Consider the following 13,393-nt stretch of genomic DNA (forward strand, 5'->3'; position numbering starts at 1 on the left):
CCTGTGTGAATGAACCAGTGAGAGCTGGCCAAACTTTTTACCATACTCAGTGCAGGAGGTACATAAAGCCCTGAAATCCTTAGATCAGAGAAAGCCTGCAGGTTCTGATCTTCTTGATCCCTGCTTTTTAAATCTGGCAGCGGATTTCATAGCTGAACCACTTACATATCTGTTCAATCTAACCCTGGAATGTAATGAAATTCCAAAGATCTGGAAATCAGCATCTGTCCTACCACTTTTAAAAAGGGGGAGATCCGACACTTTTAAATAATTATAGTCGCATGTGAATTCCAAGATGGCGTACCAGTCAGACGTCTTTTGTCCTCGTCTTGGCGTGTCCCGTGTATGTATATATATATATATGTATTCACATCCTACCATACCTTTGTCTGTACATTATGCCTTGAATCTATTCTACCGTGCCCAGAAACCTGCTCCTTTTACTCTCTGTTCCGAACGTACTAGACGACCAGTTCTTATAGCCTTTAGCCGTACCCTTATCCTAATCCTCCTCTGCTCCTCTGGGGATGTAGAGGTTAATCCAGGCCTTGCAGTGCCTAGCTCCACTCCCATTCCCCAGGCGCTCTCATTTGTTGACTTCTGTAACCGTAAAAGCTTTGGTTTCATGCATGTTAACATTAGAAGCCTCCTCCCTAAGTTTGTTTTATTCACTGCTTTAGCACACTCTGCCAACCCTTATGTCCTAGTCGAGTCTGAATCCTGGCTTAGGAAGACCACCAAAAACCCTGACATTTCCATCCTAACTATAACACTTTCCGACAAGATAGAACTGCCAAAGGGGGCGGAGTTGCAATCTACTGCAAAGACAGACAGAACTCTGCAGGCTTATTATCCAGGTCTGTGCACAAACAACGAGCTTCTACTTTTTTTTTTAAATCCACCTTTCCAGAAACAAGTCTCTTTGTTGCTATACACCACCTTCTGCCCCCAGCAGTGCCCTGGACACCATATGTGAATTGATTGCCCCCATCTATCTTCAGAGCTCGTGCTGTTAGGTGACCTAAACTGGGACATGCTTAATACCCCAGCCATCCTACAATCTAAACTTGATGCCCTCAATCTCACAGAAATTATCAATGAATCTACCAGGTACAACCCCAAATCCGGTAACACGGGCACCCTCATAGATATCAACCTAACCAAACTGCCCTCCAAATACACCTCTGCTGCCGTCAAACCAGGATCTCAGCGATCACTGACTCATTGCCTGCATCCATAATGGGTCTGCGGTCAAACGACCACCCCTCATCTCTGTCAAATGCTCCCTAAAACACTTCAGCGAGCAGACCTTTCTAATCGACCTGGCCCAGGTATCCTGGAAGGATATTGACCTCATTCCGTCAGTAGAGGATTCCTGGTTATTCTTTAATATAGCCAGCAGCATACCACCCTGCATACCACTGCTGGCTTGCTTCTGAAGCTAAGCAGGGTTGGTACTGGTCAGTTCATGGATGGGAGACCAGATGCTGCTGGAAGTGGTGTTGGAGGGCCAGTAGGAGGCACTCTTTCCTCTGGTCTAAAAAAATATCCCAATGCCCCAGGGCAGTGACTGCCCTGTGTAGGGTGGCGTCTTTCGGATGGGACGTTAAACGGGTGTCCTGACTCTCTGAGGTCATTAAAGATCCCATGGCACTTATCGTAAGAGTAGGGGTGTTAACCCCGGTGTCCTGGCTAAATGCCCAATCTGGCCCTCAAACCATCACGGTCACTTAATAATCCCCAGTTTACAATTGGCTCATTCATCCCCCTCCTCTCCCCTGTAACTATTCCCCAGGTCATTGCTGCAAATGAGAATGTGTTCTCAGTCAACTTACCTGGTAAAATAAAGAATAAATAAATAAATAAAATAACTTCTTATGGCTGGGGGCAGTATTGAGTAGCTTGGATGAATAAGGTTCCCAGAGTAAACTGCCTGCTACTCAGGCCCAGTTGCTAATATATGCATATTATTAGTAGATTTGGATAGAAAACACTCCGAAGTTTCTAAAACTGTTTGAATTATGTCTGAGTATAACAAAACTTATATGGCAGGCAAAAACCTAAGAAAAAAATCATTGCCTATCGGATATACAGTGTCTACGGGGTCATATTGCACTTCCTAAGGCTTCCACTAGATGTCAACAGTCATCACCTTGTTTGATGCTTCTCCTGTGAAGGAGGGGGGAATGGGAGCTGAATGAGTCAGAGGTATGCCAGAGCGGCATGAGCTGATCACGCGCTCACTTGAGAGAGTTAGCTCTGTTCCATTGCATTTCTACAGACAAAGGAATTCTCCGGTTGGAACATTATTGAAGATTTATGATAAAAACATCCTAAAGATTGATTCTATACTTCGTTTGACATGTTTCTCCAAACTGTAATATGACCTTTCGTCTGAACTTACGCCTGGACTTGCCCACGCGTCGTGAGTTTGGATTGTGTACTAAACGCGCGAACAAAAAGGAGGTATTTGGACATAAATGATGGACTTTATCAAACAAATCAAACATTTATTGTGGAACTGCGATTCATGGGAGTGCATTCTGATGAAGATCATCAAAGTGAATATTTCTAATGCTATTTCTGACTATAATGCTATTTCTGTATGGCTTGTTTTGTGCTTTTTCGGTAAAGCTTTTTTTTTTTATCTGACACAGCGGTTGCATTAAGGAGAAGTTTATCTAAAGTTCCATGCATAACACTTGTATCTTTTATCAATGTTTATTATGAGTATTTCTGTAAATTGATGTGGCTCTCTGCAAAATCACCGGATGTTTTAGAACGTAATGCGCTAATGTAAACTGAGATTTTTGGATATAAATATGAACTTTATCGAACAAAACATACATGTATTGTGTAACATAAAGTCCTATGAGTGTCATCTGATGAAGGTCATCAAAGGTTAGTGATTAATTTTATCTCTATTTCTGCTTTTTGTGACTCCTCTCTTTGGCTTAAAAAATGGCTGTGTTTTTCTGTGACTAGGTGCAGACCTAACAATCGTTTGGTGTGCTTTCGTCGTAAAGCCTTTTTGAAATCGGACACTGTGGTGGGATTAACAACAAGTTTATCTTTAAAATGGTGTACTTCTATGTTTGAGGAATTTTAATTATGAGATTTCTGTCGTTTTGAATTTGGTGCACTGCACTTTCACTGGCTGTTGTCATATCGATCCCGTTAGCGGGATCTAAGCCATAAGAAGTTTAAAAGTGCTTTCCTCACCATCTTAAATAAGCATGCCCCATTCAAAAAAATTTAAATCCAGGAACAGATCTAGCCCTTGGTTCACTCCAGATCTGACTGCACTTGACCAGCACAAAAACATCCTGTGGCGTACTGCATTAGCATCGAATAGCCCCCGCGATATGCAACTTTTCAAAGAAGTTAGGAACCAATATACACAGGCAGTTAGGAAAGCAACGGCTAGCTTTTTCAAAAATACATTAGCATCATGTAGCACAAACTCCAAAAAGTTCTGGGAAACTGTAAAGTCCATGGAGAATAAGAGCACCTCCTCCCAGCTGCCCACTGCACTGAGGCTAGGAAACACTGTCACCACCGATAAATCCGCGATAATTGAGAATTTCAACAATACATTTTTCTACGGCTGGCCATGCTTTCTACCTGGCTACCCCTACCCCGGTCAACAGCCCTGTACCACCCACAGAAACTTGCCAAAGCCTCCCCATTTCTTCTTCACCCAAATCCAGATAGCTGATATTCTGAAAGAGCTGCAAAATCTGGCCCCTAGAAATCAGCCGGGCTAGACAATCTGGACCCTCTCTTTCTAAAATGATCAGCCAAAAATGTTGCAACCCCTATTACTAGCCTGTTCAACCTCTCTTTCATATCGTCTGAGAACCCCAAAGATTGGAAGGCTAACCAAACTGATACAGACCTGTATCTATATTACCCTGCCTTTCTAAGGTCTTTGAAAGCCAAGTTAACAAACAGATCACCGACCATTTCGAATCCCACCGTGCCTTCTCTGCTATGCAATCTGGTTTTCGAGTTGGCCATGGGTGCACCTCAGCCACGCACAAGATCCTAAACGATATCATAACCGCCATCAATTAGAGACAATACAGTGCAGCTGTATTCATCGACCTGACTCTGTCAATCACCACATTCTTATCAGTAGACTCAACAGCCTTGGTTTCTCAAATGACTGCCTCACCTGGTTCACCAACTACTTCTCAGGCAGAGTTCAGTGTGTCAAATCGGAGGGCCTGCTGTCCAGACCTCTGGCAGTCTATGGGGGTGCCACAGGGGTCAATCCTCGGGCCGACTCTTTTCTCTGTATACATCAATGATGTCGCTCTTGCTGCTGGTGATTCTCTGATCCACGCAGACGACACCATTCTGTATACATCTGGCCCTTCTTTGGACACTGTGTTAACCAACCTCCAGATGAGCTTCAATGCATTACAACTCTCCTTCCGTGGCCTCCAACTGCTCTTAAATGCAAGTAAAACTAAATGCATGCTCTTCAACTGATCGCTGCCCACACCTGCCCGTCCGTCCAGCATCACTGCTCTGGACGGTTCTGATTTAGAATATGTGGACAATTACAAATACCTAGGTGTCTGGTTAGACTGTAAACTCTCCTTCCAGACTCACATTAAGCATCTCCATTCCAAAATGAAATCTAGAATCGGCATCCTATTTCACAACAAAGCATCCTTCACTCATGCTGCCAAACAAACCCTCATAAAACTGACTATCCTACCGATCCTTGTATTCGGCGATGTCATTTACAAAATGCCTCCAACACTCTACTCAGCAAATTGGACGCAGTCTATCACAGTGCCATCTGTTTCATCACCAAAGCCCATATACTACCCACCACTGCGACCTGTATGCTCTCATTGGCTGGCCCTCGCTTCATACTCGTCGCCAAACCCACTGGCTCCAGGTCATCTATAAGTCTTTGCTAGGTAAAGCACCGCATTATCTCAGCTCACTGGACACCATAGCAGCACCCACCCGTAGCACACGCTGCAGCAGGTATATTTCACTGGTCACCCCCAAAGCCAATTCCTCCGTCGGCCGCCTTTCCTTCCAGTTCTCTGCTGCCAATGACTGGAACAAACTGCAAAAATCACTGAAGCTGGAGACTCATATCTCCCTCACTAGCTTTAAGCACCAGCGGTCAGAGCAGCTCACAGATAACTGTACATAGCACATCTGTAAATAACAGTATGGGGATGGGCTATTTATTTTATTTACTTTGCTCCTTTACACCCCAGTATCTCTACTTGCACACATCTATCACTCCAGTGTTTAATTGCTATATTGTAATTATTTCGCCACTATAGTCTATTCATTGCCTTACCTCCCTTATCCTACCTCATTTGCACACACTGTATATATACTTTTTCTATTGTATTATTGACTATGTTTATTCCATGTGTAACTGTGTTGTTGTTCGTGTCACACTGCTTTGCTTTATCTTGGCCAGGTCGCAGTTGTAAATGAGAACTTGTTCTCAACTAGCCTACCTGGTTAAATAAAGAATAAAATAAAAAAATAGGCCAATCTCAAAGCTGTCACCCCTGGTGAAAATACTTGAAACTAACTCTATTTTATTAATGTACCAAATCGGGCTTCAGGAAGAAGCATAGCACAATTACAGCAGCCATGAAGGATTTCAATTATATATCACTGAAGCCCTTGACAAAAAAACAGCACTATGTCTCACTTTTTATTGATTTCTCTAAGGCTTTTGATACAGTTGATCATGCTATACTGAGGCAGAGATTGTTGAGTGTAGGTCTTTCGGAGCATGCAGTTGCATAGTTTGCTAACTATCTGACTGATAGCACTCAATTTGACGGGCTCGTGTTTGTTAAAATTGTCTGTCTGTAATGGTGTGCCCCAGGGCTCTGTTCTTGGTCCCCTCTTATTCACTATTTATATAAGTAATTTAGACAAAATTTGCAAAATGCGCAACTTCACTTTTATGCTGATGATACTGTTATGTATTGTTGTTCCTTGTCTCTCACAAAAGCTTTCCAGAACTTGCAAACTGCTTTTTATACTGTTCAACAGACCTTGTGTCAATTGAAGCTTCTCCTCAATACTGACAAAACTAAACTAATGGTGTTTTCTAAATCAAGAAATAGATCTCTGAACCTTTCACCTATTACTACCTGTCAGGGCAATGAGATTGAGACTGTAACCTCATAAATATATTGGAATTTTAATTGACAATGGCCTGTCTTTTAAATTGCATTATCAACAACTTACAAAACATTTTTATTTTAGGAATAAGGCTTGTTTTTATTTTGAAGCCAGGAGGCTAGTATCAGCTACATGCATGCCTTTACTAGACTATGGGGATATTTTATATGTGAATGCTTCCGCTCAGTGTTTGAGATCAATTGACAGCCTTTACCATGACACATTGAGATTCATTTTAAACTGCAAAACCCTGACGCACCACTGCACTTTGTATACCAGGGTTGGCTGGCCTTCTCTAGTCACTCGTAGGCTCAGTCACTTGCATACTTTTATTTACAAAGCCATTTTGGGGTTTACTACCATTTTATTTTGGCATTTTTATTGTTCAGAAACATGGTGGGTACTCTCTTCGTTTGCAGGACTTTATCCTGATAACTGTTCCAAATGTCCGAACTGAATTTGGTAAAAGGGCTTTTATGTACTCTGCGCCATCGGCTTGGCACGCCTTACAAAATACTTTTAAACTGGAAGAACTTGTCCCGATTGGTGTTTTTAAATCACAGATGAAGGATTTTGAGACTGATTCCCTGACCTGTCAATGTTTTTAATTTGCTGTTTTAAGATTTTGTTATGCTCTTGTGAATTCTATGGTTTACTTGTAGTTTTTCATGTTGTCTTACTGTAATTGTGTAATGACTTGGTGCTGCCTATCTTGGCCAGGACGCTCTTGAAAAAGAGATTTCAAATCTTATTTAACCAGGAAGGGCTCATTGAAAGGTTAAATAAATACAATTAAAAACAATCTGTGAGTGAGACTCACAAACATCTCAAATAAGCGAGTTGTGGATGTTTTTGGAGGATCTCTAGTTAAGGGAACTCCTAAAACAGCACTGGGGAACATTACAGGCCGAGGTGGCCAACCATAACTCTTCCAGAGTTGGCTGACGATGCTGAGCTGGCCAGAACCCTGGCTGGAATAACAGAGAGAGACTGCTCAGGGGGAAATTCCCTTTTCCATCTTTTCACAAGAGAGAAAAGAGAAATAGGGAAAGAGGGAAAGGTGATAAAGAGAGCAAGAGAGAGCGATTAATAGAAAGACAAGACGGAAAGGGAATGAAAGAGAGAAAAAGCATTCAAGACGAGGCATAGAAATAGAGCGAAAACAGTGCAAGAGTCGCTCGCTCTCGAGGAAGAGAGCTGAGAGGGCGAGAAAGAATAAATGTGGAGAAGAGAAAGCGCAGGGTCTTTTCCAGTAGCGGGCCAGGCCCATCGCTAGCCAGTGAGTATAATCCTTCCCTGTTATGTCTGGCCAGGTAACCTAAGCTGTGTACTGTAGGGGCTTTACATCGCCCCGGCTCATGTAGCAACAAACACTAATATAATGGAGCAAAATCACAACCTTAGGGACCCAGAGTATAGACACAGTGTTCTCCCTACGTCCCTCTCTTCAGTTATCCTTCTCTCAGTTCCTCTTTTTCCCCCCCTTTTCTTTTCTCCCTCTTTCTCTCTTTTTTTGTTATTGTGTTTTTCTGTAGAGTAACCTGTAGACGTGGCTTTTTAAAAGCATCTTCACTGTGAAAACTCATATTGAGGTAATTGAAGAGTGTCGAATAGAGAGGACGTTTGACCACAGACACACTGTTGGCCTTTAAACTACTAGAATATTGATGGTTAAAGGATCTTCAAATGTTTTCAATGGGCAACTAATCCCAATTGCTGCAGGATCAGCTAAAATAAATATCCTGCCATCAATGAGGGGTGTGGTTGAAAGAATGAGGGGGGTGTGTAGAGGGGACTGACTGAGGATGAAGGAAAAAGCTGGAGGGAGAAAAGGAGTGAGAAGAAAGGAATGATAGTAAGAGAGAAGACTGAGACCAGAAAGGACTAGGGGAAACATTTTTCCCCTTTCAGGTCCCCAGCCGCCATTGACTAGTCGGCACTCTCTAAAGACAAACAGTGTGTGTGTTTAGGAAGAGGGGGACGTCCTGCCTGTAAATCTAAACTGGTCCCACCTCTTCACACACCGTATCCCAGACACCCCCTGTGTATTCTCAGGCAGCCACGGCAGAGTTACGACCCTCACTCGCCACTGTGATTTACTTTCATGGGCCATGTGTGTGTGTATTGTCTCACCTGAGCTGTCATTGTTGCCCTCTGTTGCAAACTCATGGTCGACACACCTGACCTCACTATGGGGTCACTGGTAGATATGAGGCCTATGAGGGTTTCTGTAGTAGTTATGAGAGTGGGCTACTTTTCTCCAAAGTTGAATATGAATATTATTTTCCCTAAAATCGTTGCTTTTAAGCACACCCAGCAACATGTCCTGTCAACACACAGCAACATGTGCTGTCAATCATCCTCTCTCAATGGATAATGGAAGTAGTCTGGAACTTCAGCAGCCTGATTACACCAGCACTAGTCATACTGCATGATATCTCACTGAGTGTGTCAAGTCTCTCTGACCACTCTGTTTATTTGACCCCAGGGCGACCGTAAGGGATCCTGTTCATTGTGCAGCTGTAATGATGTCATCGATGCAATGAAACGTCTGTGTGTGTGTGTGTGTCACTGATCAAAGGGAGGACATCTACTGTATCACAGCACATATGAACAGACAGAGGCACGGACAGACAGAAATAAACAAACGCTACTCAGAACTAGACACCCAACTATTTAGCCGTAATATGTAGTCTGTGTATGTGTGTGGGAGCTAGTAGATACAAGTGCATAAGTGTCTGCATGTGTACGTGGTGTGCCCATGTGTACAGTACGTGTAACCAAAAGTGTGTATGTGAAACTGTGTGTGTGTGTGTGTGTGTCTCTCTCTAGCTATATCGAGTTACGGGGGAACATAAACAGTGGGCTGTGGGCTCTTCCTGTGCTTCCCAGAGCAGAGCCCAGTCTACTTACCTGCAGGGTTGAGCTCTTTCATATGGGCCAGCAGCAAAGCAGGGGAAACACAAACACAACACAGTCACTTTAAAGGGCCCTGGCCCAGGGCACGTAAACACTGGAGCCCACTCATTCACTTTACACACATCCCTGCCCCCTTTCACCGCCTCCCTTCATCCCTGCCTTCATCCCTCCCTCACTACTTCATCCCCTGCTTTAGTCTCTCCCTCCTCCACTCCGTTCCACCTCTATCGTCTCCCTGTTCTCATCTCTCTGGAAAGTGGAGTCCTCTCCTCGCGTCTTCTCCTTTATCTGCACCAAATGAAGAACTGAACAGGTGAAAGTAAACTCCTGTTGATTGCTGAATGATGATGCCAACAAATCTTGATGCACCCCATCCGCACATAAGTCACTGTCGGTCTCTTTTATTAAATGTGTGCTCAGAAGGCAAAGGCTCTACCTTAGACACAGACAGCAGGCTTGAGACTGACAATAGACAATGAGACAGACAGAATAAAAGAACAGACCTTCTAGGCTTAAGTACCAGACTGACAGAATACAGACAGTCTAAAAACAGAGACATCGACTACTGTAGCTACAGACGGCCAAGAATAACCGACAACCAGCCAAGCACACTCAGTTCAACATCAATTCAGGAGACAAAATGGTTCTAGTCTGCAAAACACATTATCAGCCAGCTGTGGACGGATTCATTCTATAATGATTCAATTGAGAGAGAAAAAAAGTGCACATTCCTAAAAAAAAAATATTCTGTTAAACCTCTGTTATTGACATAATCAATGACACACAATCAACTACACAGTAATTCGTTTGACAGTGAGTGAAGTTAATTAAATGCTGGAGGAGTCAAGGTGGTGCTGAATGTGTTTCAATGACTGAGGAATGAGCTCTACACTGAATCATGTGCCACTGATTCCTCTAGCAGTCTAGCAGCACAGTCAATGATGGCCAGATTGACTGTTAAACAGCAGCATGCCCCCGGTGCTGTGCTTGTGTATTTCACGCTTTGTTAGCGCTGATGAAAGGCAGCCACCTCTCTCCCCTTCTCTCTGGGTGTAGCCACATTGGCTGCCGAGGAAAGGAGAGGAGAGCGGGGCAGAGATTTAGCACAGGTCAAATGGAGCAGAACACAAGACAAATATACAGATAGAGGGGAAATGGACAGATATACGCACAAACAAACACAAAACACGTAGAGGCTGGTGTGATTAAAAATGAATGTCAACTAATTGATTTCAGACAGTGGATGGCCCCCAACATGGCCCTACTACATTCATTTGTGGACAGTGAGAGAGCACTACTGCAAATCCCTTTGATGGGCTCTAGGAAAAGGAGAGTAGACAGTAACAGAGAATTGTTGAGTTGTAATCGTTGCCTCTGGGTGCAGCGGCAGGAGAGAAAGCCCCCAGTATAGACGGCTGCATTCCTCCCATTCCAGCCAGGCATTCAGAGGAGAGGAGTGGAGGAGAGTGCTAATGGAGATTAACACTGCTCTGTCTAACACCTAGCCACTGGGCTAACACATCCACACACACACAAAAATAAATATAGTCCACTAAACAGTCATATATCCACAGGTGTGTGTGTGTGTGTGTAGCCATCCCTCCTACCCCTGCTGTCAGTACATCTCTTCTCTCTGTGATCTAAGTAATGTCTTACTGATCAAAACACAGGGCAGCCGTCGCTGGAAGGCCCTGTGAAAAACTCCAGGCTCCTCTCTTTCCACCCCAGCTATTTTTAGCATCACAATAAAATAAAAAAAACGCCTCGATATTTCCAAGCCATTTCACATTTAATGTGCTTTCAGGGAACCTTTCCACAAGGCGCTGCCAACACAGACAGTCCAAGGGAAACAATAGTATAAATGCCGCTTTTTAGTGAGCCGCTTTGAATCAAGTGAAATAATAAAACCCATGACATTTTAATTGAAATAAAGAGGGGTTTTGTTGGTTCGAGGGGAGAGTAATGTCTTCCAGAAATACATACTGCCTGGAACCAGATGCTTCGATGGATACAGTGCTGAGTTGAGTCCGCTGTTACCCATTCAGTGGTTTTAAAGGGTACAGAGCTGCTACAGCCAGATGTCAGCACTGTTACAGCCAGCTATCAGCACTGTTACTGTCAGTCCATCTCGTTACAGACATAGGTCAGTACTGTTACAGTCAGATGTCAGCACTGTTACTGTCAGTCCATCTCGTTACAGACATAGGTCAGTACTGTTACAGCCAGCTATCAGCACTGTTACTGACAGTCCATCTCGTTACAGACATAGGTCAGTACTGTTACAGTCAGATGTCAGCACTGTTACTGTCAGTCCATCTCGTTACAGCCATACGTCAGAGCTGTTACAGCCAGATGTCAGAGCTGTTACAGACAGATGTCAGAGCTGTTACAGACAGAAGTCAGGACTTCTATGGACTTACTGTAAGATAAGTCCCAGACAGGGAAACCTAAAAGCATCCATTCATGAGCGAGATGAGGCAAGTGTGATATGTTTCCGACGTGTTTAAGAGGTTGTCAGTGTGTGTACCTGTAGGAGAGCTGTAAGATACGGCCACGTCTCCTGTCAGGTCTGCTGGTGGATACTGCCCATTCAGGAAGGCAGAGAATGCCACCACAGTGGTAGACCCAACACCTGTATAAAAAAGACACACAAAAAAAAACACAGTTTTAGACACACAACACACTGTCAAAACACAGACATGACGACTCAGCACTTTAAAAAGTGTGGAAAGGACAGGAAACAGTATTCTCAACACTTACCAGGCCTAAAAACATACACAGTCACATACTCTCAGTCTCACACATAGTTACATGCTCAAACATCTCAACCAGAGGTGAAGACAGCAGGGTTAACAACATTAACCAGGCAACTCTAACATACACACAGAGAAAGGGTGCCTGTGGCACAAAGAGGAGGGTGATGATTTGAGTCCAGTTCTAATACCCTAACAGAGTCAGAGAGAGAAGGTAGATGGGGATCAAAAACTGCCTGGGAGGAAAGGCCAGATTTCAGCTAATGGCTTTGGAGAGAGGTCGAGCCAAGTTACACACACAAGTTACACAGAGCCCTGTTTGAATGGGCACATCGACCATACGTCAGGTGGTGTGGTAATGAGGCGTGACGTATGGAGCCCAGAGTAGGGCCGGCACAGGTGACTGAGCCAGGGGCATGTGCCAGGATTCCCCACTACACACATATCAAGCACCCTACTCTGTATGTCTGTCTGTGTCCTGCTCTCTCTGTCTGTAGTGAAGGGATTTCACAGACCATCTAGCTATCTTTTCATTTTCAATTTGTCCGCCTTTCCTTGTCTAAAACCTGCCAACCATGAAGAATTTTCAGTTGTGTAAAGTACCTAAAAATACTTTAAAGTACAACGTTTACTTTTACTTCACTACATTCCTAAAGAAAAGAATGTACTTTTTACTCCACACATTTTCCCTGACACTCAAAAGTACTCGTTACATTTGGAATGCTTAGCAGGACATGAAAATGGTCCAATTCACACACTTATCAAGAGAACATCCCTGGTCATCCCTACAGCCTCTGATCTGGCGGACTCACTAAACACAAATGCTTTGTTTGTAAATTATGTCTATGTGTTGGAGTGTGTCCCTGGCTATCTGTCAACAACAACAAAAAATATTATGCTATCTGGTTTTCATAATATAAGCAGTTTGAAATGATTTATACTTAAGTATATTTAGAAACAAAATACTTTTAGATGTTCATTAAAGTAGTATTTTACTGGGTGACTTTCACTTGATTCATTTTCTATTAAGATATATCTTTACTTTTACTCAAGTATGACAATTGGATACTTTTTCCAACATTGAGAATTGTACCACTTCAGCACGGTGGCACGACACCCACACTGCTCAAATCAAAGGCAAGTGCACCTTTTTTAGCCTAATAAATGATGTTGGCAGAAGACTGGCTCACTAGGAATGGTAGACTGTTATGGGTACTTGGTAATTGGTTTTGCTTCAGAGCTAACTAGAAATGTGTTTAAAAGTACAATATTGGTCTCTCCCTAAGATTTTCTGACAAGGTGGTGCTGATGTAGACCCTAAGGTTGGGTAGGGAGAGGTCTGGAGGGGGTCAGTCAACTTCCCTCTCAGGAAGTTGGAGAATTTTGCATTTTTGAAAAACATGTAACCTAGAGTCTTAAATTATATCAAACAATGTAGCCAACACAGAGGTCTTGTGTAGGGTTTCCACCCACTCTGCCTAGCACTTTGGTGCTGAAATTTCACTTCCTTATGTTATAAAATACATTTTACCAAGACA

General features: G+C 43.3%; 1 protein-coding gene across 4 annotated transcripts in view; it reads right to left on the reverse strand.

The window, feature by feature from the left end:
* Positions 1–13,393, reverse strand: part of bbs9 (Bardet-Biedl syndrome 9) — a 198,066-nt gene that overhangs the window by 143,043 nt on the left and 41,630 nt on the right. For 3 of the 4 annotated variants that reach the window (XR_016494444.1, XM_036972411.2, XM_090229005.1), the window contains one exon: positions 11,630–11,734. Coding sequence is in view for 3 of the 4 variants with exons in the window: in XM_036972411.2 (XP_036828306.2) it covers positions 11,630–11,734 (105 nt within the window). In the remaining variant the exon portion in view is untranslated. Of the gene's footprint in view, positions 1–7,392; positions 9,112–11,629; positions 11,735–13,393 lie in introns of those variants that run through there. The other variant, XM_090229006.1, reaches the window with a different exon arrangement.

Source organism: Oncorhynchus mykiss, chromosome 3, assembly GCF_057628025.1.
Source record: "Oncorhynchus mykiss isolate SJ-2025 chromosome 3, ASM5762802v1, whole genome shotgun sequence".
Lineage (NCBI taxonomy): Eukaryota > Metazoa > Chordata > Actinopteri > Salmoniformes > Salmonidae > Oncorhynchus > Oncorhynchus mykiss.